General features: G+C 46.0%; 1 protein-coding gene across 2 annotated transcripts in view; it reads right to left on the bottom strand.

Moving 5' to 3' along the window:
* LOC124043166 (F-box/LRR-repeat protein 2-like) overlaps window positions 1–8,092 on the bottom strand; it is a 32,686-nt gene extending 24,594 nt beyond the window's left edge. Inside the window, exon 1 of one of the 2 annotated variants that reach the window (XM_046361425.1) lies at window positions 7,740–8,092. In XM_046361425.1, coding sequence (XP_046217381.1) covers window positions 7,740–7,769 — 30 coding nt within the window. In that variant the 5' untranslated portion in view covers window positions 7,770–8,092. The remainder of the gene's footprint in view (window positions 1–7,739) is intronic. The other variant, XM_046361424.1, reaches the window with a different exon arrangement.
* Window positions 8,093–14,945: the final 6,853 nt, after the last annotated feature.

Below are 14,945 nucleotides of genomic sequence, written 5' to 3' on the forward strand. Positions count from 1 at the left end.
ATCCGATTAATCGGTATCGGCGTTGGAAAATCCTAATCGGTCGACCTCTAGTATGTATGTATGTCAGTTATATGTAAGTTAATTATGCAGACAATCTGGAAAATTTCAACAATAATATTTCTCACAAAAACAAGATTTTATGCAGTTATTCTCAGGTCAACCCTCAACCAGGAAATACCAGCATGTTGAATTTAGTGCTCTATGTGCAGTTAAGGGCACATTGCTCTGTTTTGAGACAGCTGCAGCTTTGCTAGGTCTCTCTTTGCTGCACTTGACCATATCCTCTAACCTAGTCCATTTTACCGAACAACTAGTAGTTGATTTGTCAACACAGAACATATTTTTATACAGACAGACCTCCCCATCTTCACAACAACTTAGTCAATATGACTTGACCATGATAATTGACTATATAATGTTATACCTGGGAGTTTAGCTTCCTGAACTTGTTGAATGGTCACACCCTTTATACACAACTCCAGTGGAGGTTTAGGTCTTAGAGAATGTTTTCAACCAATCACAACGCTTTTAGTTGTCGATGTATTTAAGACCAGTCTATTATTAATCACCCATTCTGATACTGACTGTAACTCCTTGTTTAGAATGTCAGTGATGTCACTGGCTTTGGGTGCTGACATGTAGAGTGTGGAATCATCTGCAGACATAGTCACTCTAGCTTTGTGTAAGACCCGTGGCAAATCATTTGTGAAAATAGTGAAGAGTAATGGCCCAAGGCAACTGCCCTGAGGGTCACCGCACTGTACATATCTGATGTCACAAAAAATGCCCACTGAAGAACACACTCTGGGTTCTATTGGTTGAATAGGCCTAACTCTCCAACCAGGTGATGGCAGGTCACGTACAGTCATAGCAAGTGAGTTTCTTTAATAACAAGGTATGATCAATAACATTAAAGGCTGCACTGAAATCTGACAATACAGCTCCAACCACAGTGCCCTCCAACCACAGTGCCCTCCAACCACAGTGCCCTCCAACCACAGTGCCCTCCAACCACAGTGCCCTCCAACCACAGTGCCCTCCAACCACAGTGCCCTCCAACCACAGTGCCCTCCAACCACAGTGCCCTCAAACCACAGTGCCCTCAAACCACAGTGCCCTCCAACCACAGTGCCCTCCAACCACAGTGCCCTCCAACCACAGTGCCCTCCAACCACAGTGCCCTCCAACCACAGTGCCCTCCAACCACAGTGCCCTCCAACCACAGTGCCCTCCAACCACAGAGCCCTCCAACCACAGAGCCCTCAAACCACAGAGCCCTCAAAATGGGCTGTGCATTTTTATTTTATTTTTACTTTGCTGTTTATCCTCTTGGTCTTTCATTCAAAATATTCACAAAAAAATATAAACCTTTAACTGAAGCAAAATTACTGAAAAACAATACATGTGAAATATGTTTTTCTCTGCAACATATGCCAGAATTGGCACCCCTAGAAATTATTATGAGTAAAATCTAACTGAAGTATATTCCCCATTCACATGACGTTTAAGTTCACGTGAGTGATTAGGAACACTTAAGTCGCATCCCATGACTTTCTGTTTCACTGGGGTATAAATACGAGGTGACACACAAGCCAAGTTTCCATAGTCATCCATTATAGTCAGATGAGACCAAAAGAGAGTTTCAATGGGACTGGGTTCTATAGTCAGATGAGACCAACAGGGTTTCAATGGGACCGGGTTCTATAGTCAGATGAGACCAGCAGGGTTTCAATGGGATCGGGTTCTATAGTCAGATGAGACCAACAGGGTTTCAATGGGACAAGGTTCTATAGTCAGATGAGACCAACAGGGTTTCAATGGGACTGGGTTCTATAGTCAGATGAGACCAGCAGGGTTTCAATGGGATCGGGTTCTATAGTCAGATGAGACCAGCAGGGTTTCAATGGGACAAGGTTCTATAGTCAGATGAGACCAACAGGGTTTCAATGGGATCGGGTTCTATAGTCAGATGAGACCAACAGGGTTTCAATGGGACAAGGTTCTATAGTCAGATGAGACCAAAAGAGAGCTTTTTGGAAACAAACACCAGAGGTGGGTTTGGCGTAGACAGAAAGATATCCATGCAGACAGCTATCCATGCAGACAGCTATCCATGCAGACAGATATCCATGCAGACAGATATCCATGCAGACAGATATCCATACAGACAGATATCCATACAGACAGATATCCAGACAGAAAGATATCCATGCAGAAAGATATCCATGCAGACAGATATCCATGCAGACAGATATCCATGCAGACAGATATCCATGCAGACAGATATCCATGCAGACAGATATCCATGCAGACAGATATCCATGCAGACAGATATCCATGCAGACAGATATCCATGCAGACAGATATCCATGCAGACAGCTATCCATGCAGACAGATATCCATGCAGACAGCTATCCAGACAGAAAGATATCCATGCAGACAGCTATCCATGCAGACAGATATCCATGCAGACAGATATCCATGCAGACAGATATCCAGACAGAAAGATATCCATGCAGACAGATATCCATGCAGACAGCTATCCATGCAGACAGATATCCATGCAGACAGATATCCATGCAGACAGATATCCATGCAGACAGATATCCAGACAGAAAGATATCCAGACAGAAAGATATCCATGCAGACAGCTATCCATGCAGACAGCTATCCATGCAGACAGATATCCATGCAGACAGATATCCATGCAGACAGATATCCATGCAGACAGCTATCCATGCAGACAGATATCCAGACAGAAAGATATCCATGCAGAGAGGTTCCTCGTCACCACTGTGAAGTACGGTGGTGGATATTTGATGATGTGGGGCTGATTTTTCTTCCAAAGGCTCTGGACAACTTGTTAGGATTACATGGTATCATGGACTCCATCAAGTACCAGCAGATGTAAAATCAAAACCTGACTGCATCTGCTCGGAAGCTTAAACTGGGCCGTGGTTGGATCTTCCAGCAGGACAATGATCCAAAGCACACCTCAAAATCAAGACAAAAAATGGTTCACTGACCACAGAATCAAGGTTTTTGCCATGGCCGTCCCAGTCCCCTGACCCAAACCTGCGGGATGAGCTGAAGAGGAGAGTCCACTCTGAAGGATCTGGAGAGATTCTGTATGGAGGAATGGTCTCAGATCCCTTGCCGTGTGTTATGGGAGAAGACTCAGAGTTGTTATCTTGACAAAGGGAGGTTGCACAAAGTATTGAATGAAGGAGTGTCAATAACTGTGGCACACATACTTGAGAAATATTTGTTTAATGATAAGAATTTATTTTTTCTTTCAATTATTTCACTTTAATTAAAGGTTAGATTTTTGTGAATATTTTGAATGAAAGACCAAGAGGATAAACAATATATTTTTTTTCACAGCCCATGTCTACCAAGGGTGCCAATACTAGTGGAAGGCACTGTATCATGTTATTAGCCATTTCTTTTAACCAATCATCAGTCATCTGAGTCAGAGCAGTACAAGTTGAGTGTCCTTCTCTATATGCATGCTGAAAGTCAGTAGTATTTGGTCAAAAACAATTCTCTGCCTCAGTTTACTAAGAACAGGCAGCAAACTGATTGGGCGGCTGTTAGAGCCAGCAAATGGTGCTTTACTATTTTTGAGCAGTGGAATTACTTTAGCTTCCTTCCACGCCTGTGGACGGACACACACACACAATTATATACACACGCACACCTATATACACACACACACACACACACCACAGAGGCAGAAACACACACAATTATATACACACGCACACCTATATATACACACACACACCTTTAGGCTTTGGTTAACAACATGGCAAATAGGGGTGGCAATACAGTCTGCTACCATTCTCATTAGCTTCCCATCTAGGTTGTCTATACCTGGTGGCTCATCATTACTGATAGAGAACAACAGTATCCCATCTAGGTTGTCTATACCTAGTGGCTCATCATTACTGATAGAGAACAACAGTATCCCATCTAGGTTGTCTATACCTGGTGGCTCATCATTACTGATAGAGAACAACAGTATCCCATCTAGGTTGTCTATACCTGGTGGCTCATCATTACTGATAGAGAACAACAGTATCCCATCTAGGTTGTCTATACCTATAGTATAGCACACCTCGGTGATGAGGAGCCAGCGTTACCTCAGCCACCTGACCACCTCGGTGATGAGGAGCCAACGTTACCTCAGCCACCTGACCACCTCGGTGATGAGGAGCCAGCTTTACCCTCAGCCACCTGACCACCTCGGTGATGAGGAGCCAGGGTTACCTCAGCCACCTGACCACCTCGGTGATGAGGAGCCAGGGTTACCTCAGCCACCTGACCACCTCGGTGATGAGGAGCCAGGGTTACCTCAGCCACCTGACCACCTCGGTGATGAGGAGCCAGGGTTACCTCAGCCACCTGACCACCTCGGTGATGAGGAGCCAGGGTTACCTCAGCCACCTGACCACCTCGGTGATGAGGAGCCAGGGTTACCTCAGCCACCTGACCACCTTGGTGATGAGGAGCCAGGGTTACCTCAGCCACCTGACCACCTTGGTGATGAGGAGCCAGTTTTACCTCAGCCACCTGACCACCTCGGTGATGAGGAGCCAACGTTGCCTCAGACGCATTTTCAGTGTGAGAAAAGCCGGCCTTTTGTAGCGTCTGCAGTTGGTTGTGGTGCAGCTACGTCATCTGAGGAGGCGATAGAGGACTTGTTCAATGTGTGTAGCTCTCTGTACGATGACTTTAGAAAACCCCATGGTGGCTGCACTGTACACTGGGGAGAAACTGAAGAAGACTTCTTGATCAGACATGGACTGGCCACGGTGTCAGTCATTTTGAAATCAAGTAACAACATCAGAGATGCTCGGGGGAAATCAAATCGACTTGTGCATATGGCACAGATGTCAGACTTGGGGCCATAGGCTTTATTGAAAGCAGTGACAGAGCCTGGCTTTAAGTTTATTGCTAACAATGACTCACACAATCCTGAGGCTCTTCGACCCTCCTAACAAGTTCCTGCAATCAGAAGCTTCTGATCTGCACACCGCTGTCAAACTTGTCCTCAGTATGTAGAAAAACTGCGATGTGACGCTGAATTGGAAAAGCTTTGGGAGGCATGCCAGAAGGGCAGGACCACACCAGCTTCAAGCAGGCGACAGGCTCATGAGAAACTCTGCGAGAGTATGTAGTTGAAAGCACAGTGGGGTCAGCATGATGATGGAAACGAGATGGGGTTGTAGCATAACTGGTTTTTTAGCACTTTGGATGCCGCGGTGAGGAAAATGTCATCGCGATTTAGCAAAGGAAATAGTTAACTGGAGGAGGCTCTTCTACAATGGTAAGCTACAGCCTTTATGTCCCTGGCCGCCACAACAGAATTATTCATTCATTTTGTTTTTCCCTCATGTAAGCCTGGTTGTTTGGAAGATTTTTTAAATGTAATGTATAGTTACATTAGGCCTTTGCTTTTTACATTAGGCCTTTGCTTTAGGCCTGTGCTTTAGGCCTGTGCTTTAGGCCTGTGCTTTAGGCCTGTGCTTTAGGCCTGTGCTTTAGGCCTGTGCTTTAGGCCTGTGCTTTAGGCCTGTGCTTTAGGCCTGTGCTTTAGGCCTGTGCTTTAGGCTTTAAGCCTTTGCTTTTTACTTCAATGCATGTTAGATTTCTGTGACTTGCTTTTGGGGTCTAATTGCTATTGATAGATATCCAGCTCTGCATGATTTTATTGGTATTGGGACAATGACCAATGTAGCCTATTGGTTGTGCTCCGAGGCGAGCCCCGGGGGAGGTACTCCTATTGTCCTGGTTGACCACGTCGGTGGTGCTGAAAGTACCATCCTTTCATCGCGCTCACCGGCGGTCCTGAATCCATGGTTACGCTGTGTGCTGTTTTAATGAGCGCCTCTTAGGCTCCCATTCTTCGTGGGGCTTCTCTTCAAAGTCACATGCTTTCTCGTGTACGAAATGACAGTTGCTGCATGTCGGGTAGGCCTACATTTTTGTACGTGTTGTATGTCGTAGTAGTTTAGGACCAATACCGTGTCCAGTCTACTAAAAAGAAGTAGGCAAACGTTCACTCTGTTATCATTCATTTACATTACACACAGTCGTTGCGTGATGGGCTACTGTAAAACTGATGTCAATACTATTTCAAAAACGACACGGCCTACTTTTTCGCCCCGTCCCTGCTCTCTAGCGTGTGTTACCATCTGAATAGGTGTTTACTCTTATTCGCCACATATTCAAAATTGTCTCCTGTCGTGTAGGAAATTTCACATCAGCTATGAATACCCGAATGTAGGTTACGCTCATCGCAGAGCGTCACAAATTCTACAGAAATCTAGCCTATGGTTCTAAGTATTGAAGTTTAAACTATGAAGCCTGTAGGAATATTTGACAGCCTAGTGGTTGCTCTTCCTGTCAGCTGGTATGTCGTAGTGGGGCACATACCTTTCTGTTATTATATGAAACATTCCAGATAGATTTCTGTACATTTGAACAGCAGTAGGACCAATCTACTTTGTTTATTTAGGGGCTCTAAAGTGATACTAGTTGTGCCCCATGGATTCATCCTGGAGCCGGGCCTGACACACACACACACACACACACACACACACACACACACACACACACACACACACACACACACACACACACACACACACACACACAGCAAGATAACCATTACAGATCACATGCTACCCTACCTAATGTGTTCAGTAAGGCACAATCCCTATTATGTAGAACAGACATAGCCTAACTTTGTTAAGTGAGGAATCATGTTAGCACTAGTTTTGACATTTCTATCTGCAAAGGTCTGTATGTTGTGCACCCTCCGGTCTGAGCTCGAGCAGGCTGTTTCCCAGTTTAAGGAGATAGGAGCCTGGTGCCTATATAACATGTATGTTGCCGCGACACATGACAGTGACTGTGGCAACCCACCCCGGCCCTACCATGGCAACCCACCCCGGCCCTACCATGGCAACCCACCCCGGCCCTACCATGGCAACCCACCCCGGCCCTACCATGGCAACCCACCCCGGCCCTACCATGGCAACCCACCCCGGCCCTACCATGGCAACCCACCCCGGCCCTACCATGGCAACCCACCCCGGCCCTACCATGGCAACCCACCCCAGCCCTACCATGGCAACCCACCTCAGCCCTACCATGGCAACCCACCTCAGCCCTACCATGGCAACCCACCTCAGCCCTACCATGGCAACCAACCTCAGCCCTACCATGGCAACCAACCTCAGCCCTACCATGGCAACCAACCTCAGCCCTACCATGGCAACCAACCTCAGCCCTACTATGGCAACCAACCTCAGCCCTACTATGGCAACCAACCTCAGCCCTACTATGGCAACCAACCTCAGCCCTACTATGGCAACCAACCTCAGCCCTACTATGGCAACCAACCTCAGCCCTACTATGGCAACCAACCTCAGCCCTACTATGGCAACCAACCTCAGCCCTACTATGGCAACCAACCTCAGCCCTACTATGGCACCAACCTCAACTCTATCCGTCGCTCCTGTACCACAGACTGAGCTCGGTGTTGCAGCAGTCAGATTGTGCGTCTGTCTTGACAATAACAGGATTTCGTATTACCCTTAACCAACAAAGCCCCAGCTCCCTCCAGCATGTACAATTCAAACTGTGCACGCAGAAACACCATACCGAAAATCTACTACCGTTCATAGCCGTTTACATACACACTCCTGTCCCGTTTCTGCAGCTCTTACCTCAAACCTGCCCTTGGTGATGCCGTTCATATCTGCGGAGGGTGTTACCGTACTGCGGAGGGTGTTACCGTACACAACACGTCTGGGGCCAGCGTTAGGTTTGTCGGATACCGTATTGTTTTTGTAGCCTGTGTCGTTTGAAGGGCTGCTGGTGGGAGAGGAGCCTGGGCTGGGTGCTCTCCCCTGCCGGCAACAGGGCTTCTTTCTCCGGGATTGGTGCTTAGTCCGGGGCGGCCTGGAAGAGCAATAACCTAGTCTTTGAGCCCGACGGCTCTCCAGTGCGTCTCATCACACTGCCAGCTACCAAAATAACAATAATAACATGAACGCGCTCCTGGTGACCTCACTTCCGCCTCTCAGACAGCTCGCAGCGCTAATCAGCTGGTTTCAATAACCCCCCTCCTGCTCGAGCGGGTTGAAACGTTAACACGTTTGAAAAACGTGATCCAAAAACATTTGATCCGTTTCTTCTGTTATTCTAGTATTTGTTTTCTACGGTGGACATGGAAGGGGAGGGCTGTGGCGGTGACATCTTTTCTGCGGGAAAAGCACGTGTGTCCGATTTGTTTTGATAGTGAGTTTGCGTTGGAGAAGTTCTGCAACGCGACATCGAAATATCTCCCGGTCCGTTAACGGCGAGGTGGGTCACCGAACTGTCACAGGGCCACTGACCGGTTCTGAATCACCGAATATATCGCCAAGAGTTTGCTGTTTATTACAGAGAAACCGCGCCATCATTATTTTCGTCTAAAATCTCCTTTTCACAAAACCACACATTCGAGTTAATTCCATGTATTTTTATACATGTTATGCGTTAATCTCACAATAGGTACATGGGTAGCAGGCCTAATCTTTTTAATCGAATGAAACGTGATGAGAAGTATACAACAACGTGACGAGTATAATAGCTATACCAAATGGTTGAAAAGTACTAAACGGAGTAATCTGAGCCTGTTCCCAAAGCGTCTCTAGAGGGCGCATTTATACTGCTACAAACTATTACTCTACTGTAGCCTACTTTTTACAAGCAGTGTGACAGTTTAGGTTATTAGGCCTAATAGGCAGTGTGTTTTTGTGTGTATTGTTCTAGGAGTGACCCAAGCCTCGTTCCTAGTGTACCACGGTCACACCAGTCCATCTGCCTCGTTCCTAGTGTACCACGGTCACACCAGTCCATCTGCCTCGTTCCTAGTGTACCACGGTCAACACCAGTCCATCTGCCTCATTCCTAGTGTACCACGGTCACACCAGTCCATCTGCCTCGTTCCTAGTGTACCACGGTCACACCAGTACATCTGCCTCGTTCCTAGTGTACCACGGTCACACCAGTCACCATCCATGCCTTCCTAGTGTCCTCCATCTGCCTCGTTCCTAGTGTACACGGTCAACACCAGTCCATCTGCCTCATTCCTAGTGTACCACGGTCCACGGTCCATCTGCCTCGTTCCTAGTCCATCTGCCTCCAGTCCATCTGCCTCGTTCCTAGTGTACCACGGTCACACCAGTCCATCTGCCTCGTTCCTAGTGTACAACCAGTGGTGTAAAGTACTTAAGTAAAGTTACTTTAAAGTACTACTTAAGTAGTTTTTGGGGGTATCTGTACTTTACTATTTATATTGTTGACAAATTTTACTTTTACTTCACTTATATTCCTAAAGAAAATAATGTACTTTTTACTCCATACATTTTCCCTGACACCCAAAAGTACTAGTTACATTTTGAATGCTTAGCCGGGCAGGAAAATGGCCCAGTTCACGCATTTATCAAGAGAACATCCCTGGGAATCCCTACTGCCTCTGATCTGGCATATTCCTTAAACACAAATGGTTAATTTGTAAATGATGTCTGAGTGTTGGAGTGGGACCCTGGCTATCCATAAATTATAGAATAAAATAGTGCTGTCTGGTTTGCTTAATAAAGCACTTTGAAAATTATTTATACTTTTACTTTTGATACTTAAGTATATTTAAAACCAAATATTTTTAGACTTTTACTCAAGTAGTATTTTACTGGGTGACTTTCACTTTTCCACCAATGTGTACGACGGTCACACCAGTCCCTCTGCCTAATTCCTAGTGTGTAAAGGTCACACCAGTATCTCTGCCTAATTCCTAGTGTGTGAAGGTCACACCAGTATCTCTGTCTAATTCCTAGTGTGTGAAGATCACACCAGTATCTCTGCCTAATTCCTAGTGTGTGAAGATCACACCAGTATCTCTGCCTAATTCCTAGTGTGTGAAGATCACACCAGTATCTCTAGTTAATTCCTAGTGTGTGAAAATCACACCCTCAAACATGGAGGAGGATAGATGGGCGGATAGGGAAGGTGTGTGTGTGTGTGTGTGTGTGTGTGTGTGTGTGTGTGTGTGTGTGTGTGTGTGTGTGTGTGTGTGTGTGTGTGTGTGTGTGTGTGTGTGTGGTGTGTGTGTGTGTGTGTGTGTGTGTCTGTGTGCGACCATGTGTGTTCACGTATACAGGTGTATACCCCAGTCCCCTCCTCCACTCTCAGCATACTTTGATAATTAATAATGCCTCAGTAAAAGTCTCATTAATTAACTTTCTTCTTTAAATAGAACTGTCCTCCTCCAGTCCTGGCTGGCCTGGCAGCCTGGTGTAGAATGTCTGACGGTAGTCTAAATAAATATACTCATTTAGAACAAGGACGTTGTTATATTTCAGATTTTATATATTTTAAAATGGGGAGGTTTTCCTTGGAGTATAAATCTAAAGATTGGAGAGCGGTATTGTGCGGCTCATTCACACACACACACACACACACACACACACACACACACACACACACACACACACACACACACACACACACACACACACACACACACACACACACACACACACACACACACACACACACACACACACACACACATTCCCAGGCTGGAGCCACTCCCTGAAATCCCAGATCCAATCACCAGGCTTACTCAGGAGGCTGTTACCAAGGAGACCAAACACAGACACTGCCCTGTATTCGTAAGCAACTCCTCCTCAGTCACACACACACACACACACACATAGAATTGCAACACTGAGGTGTGTGTGTGTGTGTGTGTGTGTGTGTGTGTGTGTGTGTGTGTGTGTGTGTGTGTGTGTGTGTGTGTGTGTGTGTGTGTGTGTGTGTGTGTGTGTGTGTGTGTGTGTGTGTGTGTGTGTGTGTGTGTGTGTGTGTGTGTGTGTGTCTGTGTGCATGCATGAGAGATATTAACATACATAGCTGTAGTAAAGTGACAGTCCCCTGGACACTTGGTATGTCATTCTCACCCTCTTCTGTCAGATCGCACAGGTGTGATTCATTGTCTCTCTTCTCGCTGCTACCTCTCACTCATCTCTCTCTTTTTCATCAAACATTCCCTTGTTTTCTCTGAATAAATATCCAAGGTGTGTGTCAGAGGATCCCCCTCTGAGCCTGTGGTGAATCCTCTCTCCCACTCCATCCCTCTCTCATTCCTCTTCATCTAACTCTAATCTCAGAGAATGTCCCATGGGTGGCAAACAGAAAATGAGTGAGAGATGGAGATGGAACAGGAGAGGGAGATGGAGATGGAACAGGAGAGAGAGATGGAGATGGAACAGGAGAGGGAGATGGAGATGGAACAGGAGAGAGATGGAGATGGAACAGATGGAAGATGGAGGGAACAGAGGGAGATGGAGATGGAACAGGAGAGATGGAGATGGAGATGGAACAGGAGAGGAGATGAACAGAGAGGGAGATGGAGATGGAACAGGAGAGAGAGATGGAGATGGAACAGGAGAGAGAGATGGAGATGGAACAGGAGAGGGAGATGGAGATGGAACAGGAGAGGGAGATGGAGATGGAACAGGAGAGGGAGATGGAGATGGAACAGGAGAGAGAGATGGAGATGGAACAGGAGAGAGAGATGGAGATGGAACAGGAGAGAGATGGAGATGGAACAGGAGAGTGAGATGGAGATGGAACAGGAGAGGAGATGGAACAGGAGAGAGAGATGGAGATGGAACAGGAGAGGAGAACAGATGGAGATGGAACAGGAGAGAGAGATGGAGATGGAACAGGAGAGATGGAACAGGAGAGGGAGATGGAGATGGAACAGGAGAGAGAGATGGAGATGGAACAGGAGACTGAGATGGAGATGGAACAGGAGAGTGAGATGGAGATGGAACAGGAGAGGGAGATGGAGATGGAACAGGAGAGTGAGATGGAGATGGAGAAAAAAGGTTGGGGGATGGAACAGGGAGAGGGGGGAGACAGGGGAGGAGGATGGAGGACTGGAGAGGGAGAGACAGGGGAGAAGGGAAGAGGACTGGAGAGACAGGGCAGGAGGAAGGAGGACTGGAGAGACAGGGCAGGAGGAAGGAGGACTGGAGAGACAGGGGAGGAGGATGGAGGACTGGAGAGACAGGGCAGGAGGATGGAGGACTGGAGAGACAGGGCAGGAGGAAGGAGGACTGGATAGGGAGAGACAGGGGAGAAGGGAAGAGGACTGGAGAGACAGGGCAGGAGGATGGAGGACTGGAGAGACAGGGCAGGAGGAAGGAGGACTGGAGAGACAGGGCAGGAGGAAGGAGGACTGGAGAGGGAGAGACAGGGGAGAAGGGAAGAGGACTGGAGAGACAGGGCAGGAGGAAGGAGGACTAGAGAGACAGGGGAGAAGGGAAGAGGTAAGCAAATAGAGACAAATTAATAAGCAATGTGTGGGAGAGGATGAGAAAGGGATAGAGATGAATAAGTGTGATTTCCCAGGATAATGTGAACTTGTGTAACTCTTTTTGGACATAACACTCTCCCCTCCCTCTTCCCACCTCCCTCACTTCTCTCCTCCCTAGGGAGACACTGGTCTGAGTAGTAATATCAGCTTTCCAATTCCCAACCCTCCCTCCCTCCTACCTTCCCTCCCTGGTTGAATCTGATTGAAACAATGTAATGAGAAACAGGTTGAAAACTAGTTGAAATGACATCATTATCAGCCGTTAACCGAAAAATCTTAATTGGAGAATACAACCCCATCTCATATCCAACCCCATTCACGACACTCAGTATAGCTTAGAGCCAATGAATTAGGTTGAGTGTGTTTGATTCTAGGTGCTTCTTAAACTTTAAAAGTATCTGTGCATGCACAGTTGAAGTCTGAAGTTTACATACACTTAGGTTGGAGTCATTAAAACTAGTTTTTCAACTACACAAATGTCTTGTTAACAAACTATAGTTTTGTCAAGTCGGTTAGGACATCTACTTTGTGCATGACACAAGTCATTTTTCCAACAATTGTTTACAGACAGATTATTTCACTTATAATTCACTGTATCACAATTTAAGTGAGTCAGAAGTTTACATACACTATGTTGACTGTGCCTTTAAACAGCTTGGAAAATTCCAGAAAATGATGTCATGGCTTTAGAAGCTTCTGATAGGCTAATTGACACAATTTGTGTCAATTGGAGGTGTACCTGTGGATGTATTTCAAGGCTTACCTTCAAACTCGGTGCCTCTTTGCTTGACATCATGGGAAAATGAAAATAAATCAACCAAGACCTCAGAAAAACAATGGTAGACCTCCACAAGTCTGGTTTATCCTTGGGAGCAATTTCCAAATGCCTGAAGGTACTACGTTCATCTGTACAAACAATAGTACGCAAGAATAAACATCATGTGACCAAACAGCTGTCATACTGCTCAGGAAGGAGATGCTTTCTGTCTACTAGACATGAACGTACTTTGGTGCGAAAAGTGCAAATCAATCCCAGAACAACAGCAAAGGACCTTGTGAAGATGCTGGAGGAATAACCTGAAAGGCCGTTCAGCAAGGAAGAAGCCACTGCTCCAAAACTGCCATCAAAATGCCAGACTACAGTTTGCTACTACACATGGGGACAAAGATCGTACTTTTTGGAGAAATGTCCTCTGGTCTGATGACACAAAAATAGAACTGTTTGGCCATAATGACCATCGTTATGTTTGGAGGAAAAAGGGTGATGCTTGCAAGCCGAAGAACACCATCCCAGCTGTGAAGCACGGGGGTGGCAGCATCATGTTACGGGGGTGCTTTGCTGCAGGAGGCACTGGTGCCCCTCACAAAATAGATGCATGCTGAGGATGGAAAATTATGTGGATATATTGAAGCAACATCACAAGTCATCAGTCAGGAAGTTAAAGCTTGGTTGCAAACGAGTCTTCCAAATGGACAATGACCCCCGTCCAAATGGACAAACGTTTTTTTTCCAAAAATGAAAATACTGCCCCTAGAGTCGCAACAGGTTAAGGACAACAAAGTCAAGGTATTGGAGTGGCCATCATTTGTGAGCAGAACTGAAAAAGCGTGTGCGAGCAAGAAGGCCTACAAACCTGACTCAGTTACACAGCTCTGTCAGGAGGAATGGGACAAAATTCACCCAACATATTGTGGGAAGCTTGTGGAAGGCTCCCCGAAACGTTTGACCCAAATTAAACTATTTAAAGGCAATGCTACTAAATACTAATTGAGTGTATTTAAACTTCTGACCCACTGGGACTGTGATGAAAGAAATAAAAACTGAAATAAATCATTCTCTCTACTATTATTCTGACATTTCACATTCTTTAAACAATCCTAACTGACCTAAAACAGGGAATTGTTACTAGGAATAAATTTCAGGAATTGTGAAAAACTGAGTTTGAATGTATTTGGCTAAGGTGTATGTAAACTTCCGACTTCAACTGTGTGTGTGTGTGTGTTATCTCATTGCACAGACTAACCAAGACAATGCCCCGGATGCAGGGTGCTGGTCTCTCAGGGAGATGGCCGTCCATCTTTCTATCACAGTAAAAGCAGACACAGAGAGAGAGAGAGAGAGAGAGAGAGAGAGAGAGCTCTGGACCTAGAGCTGGGACAGGGGAGCAGTCACCTCAATTATAGCAAGCCAGAGGGCCAGAGGACATCCGTGGTGGAAAGAAAATGGCGATGCAAGTGTCATGAAGAATAAGGCTATTGCAGATTCTTCCACAAATTGCAAATATAAAGACTTGTAAGCCTATATGCCAACATCTAAAACAGTTCTCAGGTGTGGATTAAATAACGGTTTTCCTACACTCTTGAGAATTAGTGGTGATCCGAGGTACCCTGGAGTTGCAAGGCAATGGTTCATATTTGCACCTTTGGTTAGTTAGTTTTTTTTTTAGAGGAACCTTTAATGCAACAAAGGGTTCCTGTAAATAAATAAAAATCCAGCCCATTT

Source organism: Oncorhynchus gorbuscha, linkage group LG09 (assembly GCF_021184085.1).
Source record: "Oncorhynchus gorbuscha isolate QuinsamMale2020 ecotype Even-year linkage group LG09, OgorEven_v1.0, whole genome shotgun sequence".
In the NCBI taxonomy this organism is placed as follows: domain Eukaryota; kingdom Metazoa; phylum Chordata; class Actinopteri; order Salmoniformes; family Salmonidae; genus Oncorhynchus; species Oncorhynchus gorbuscha.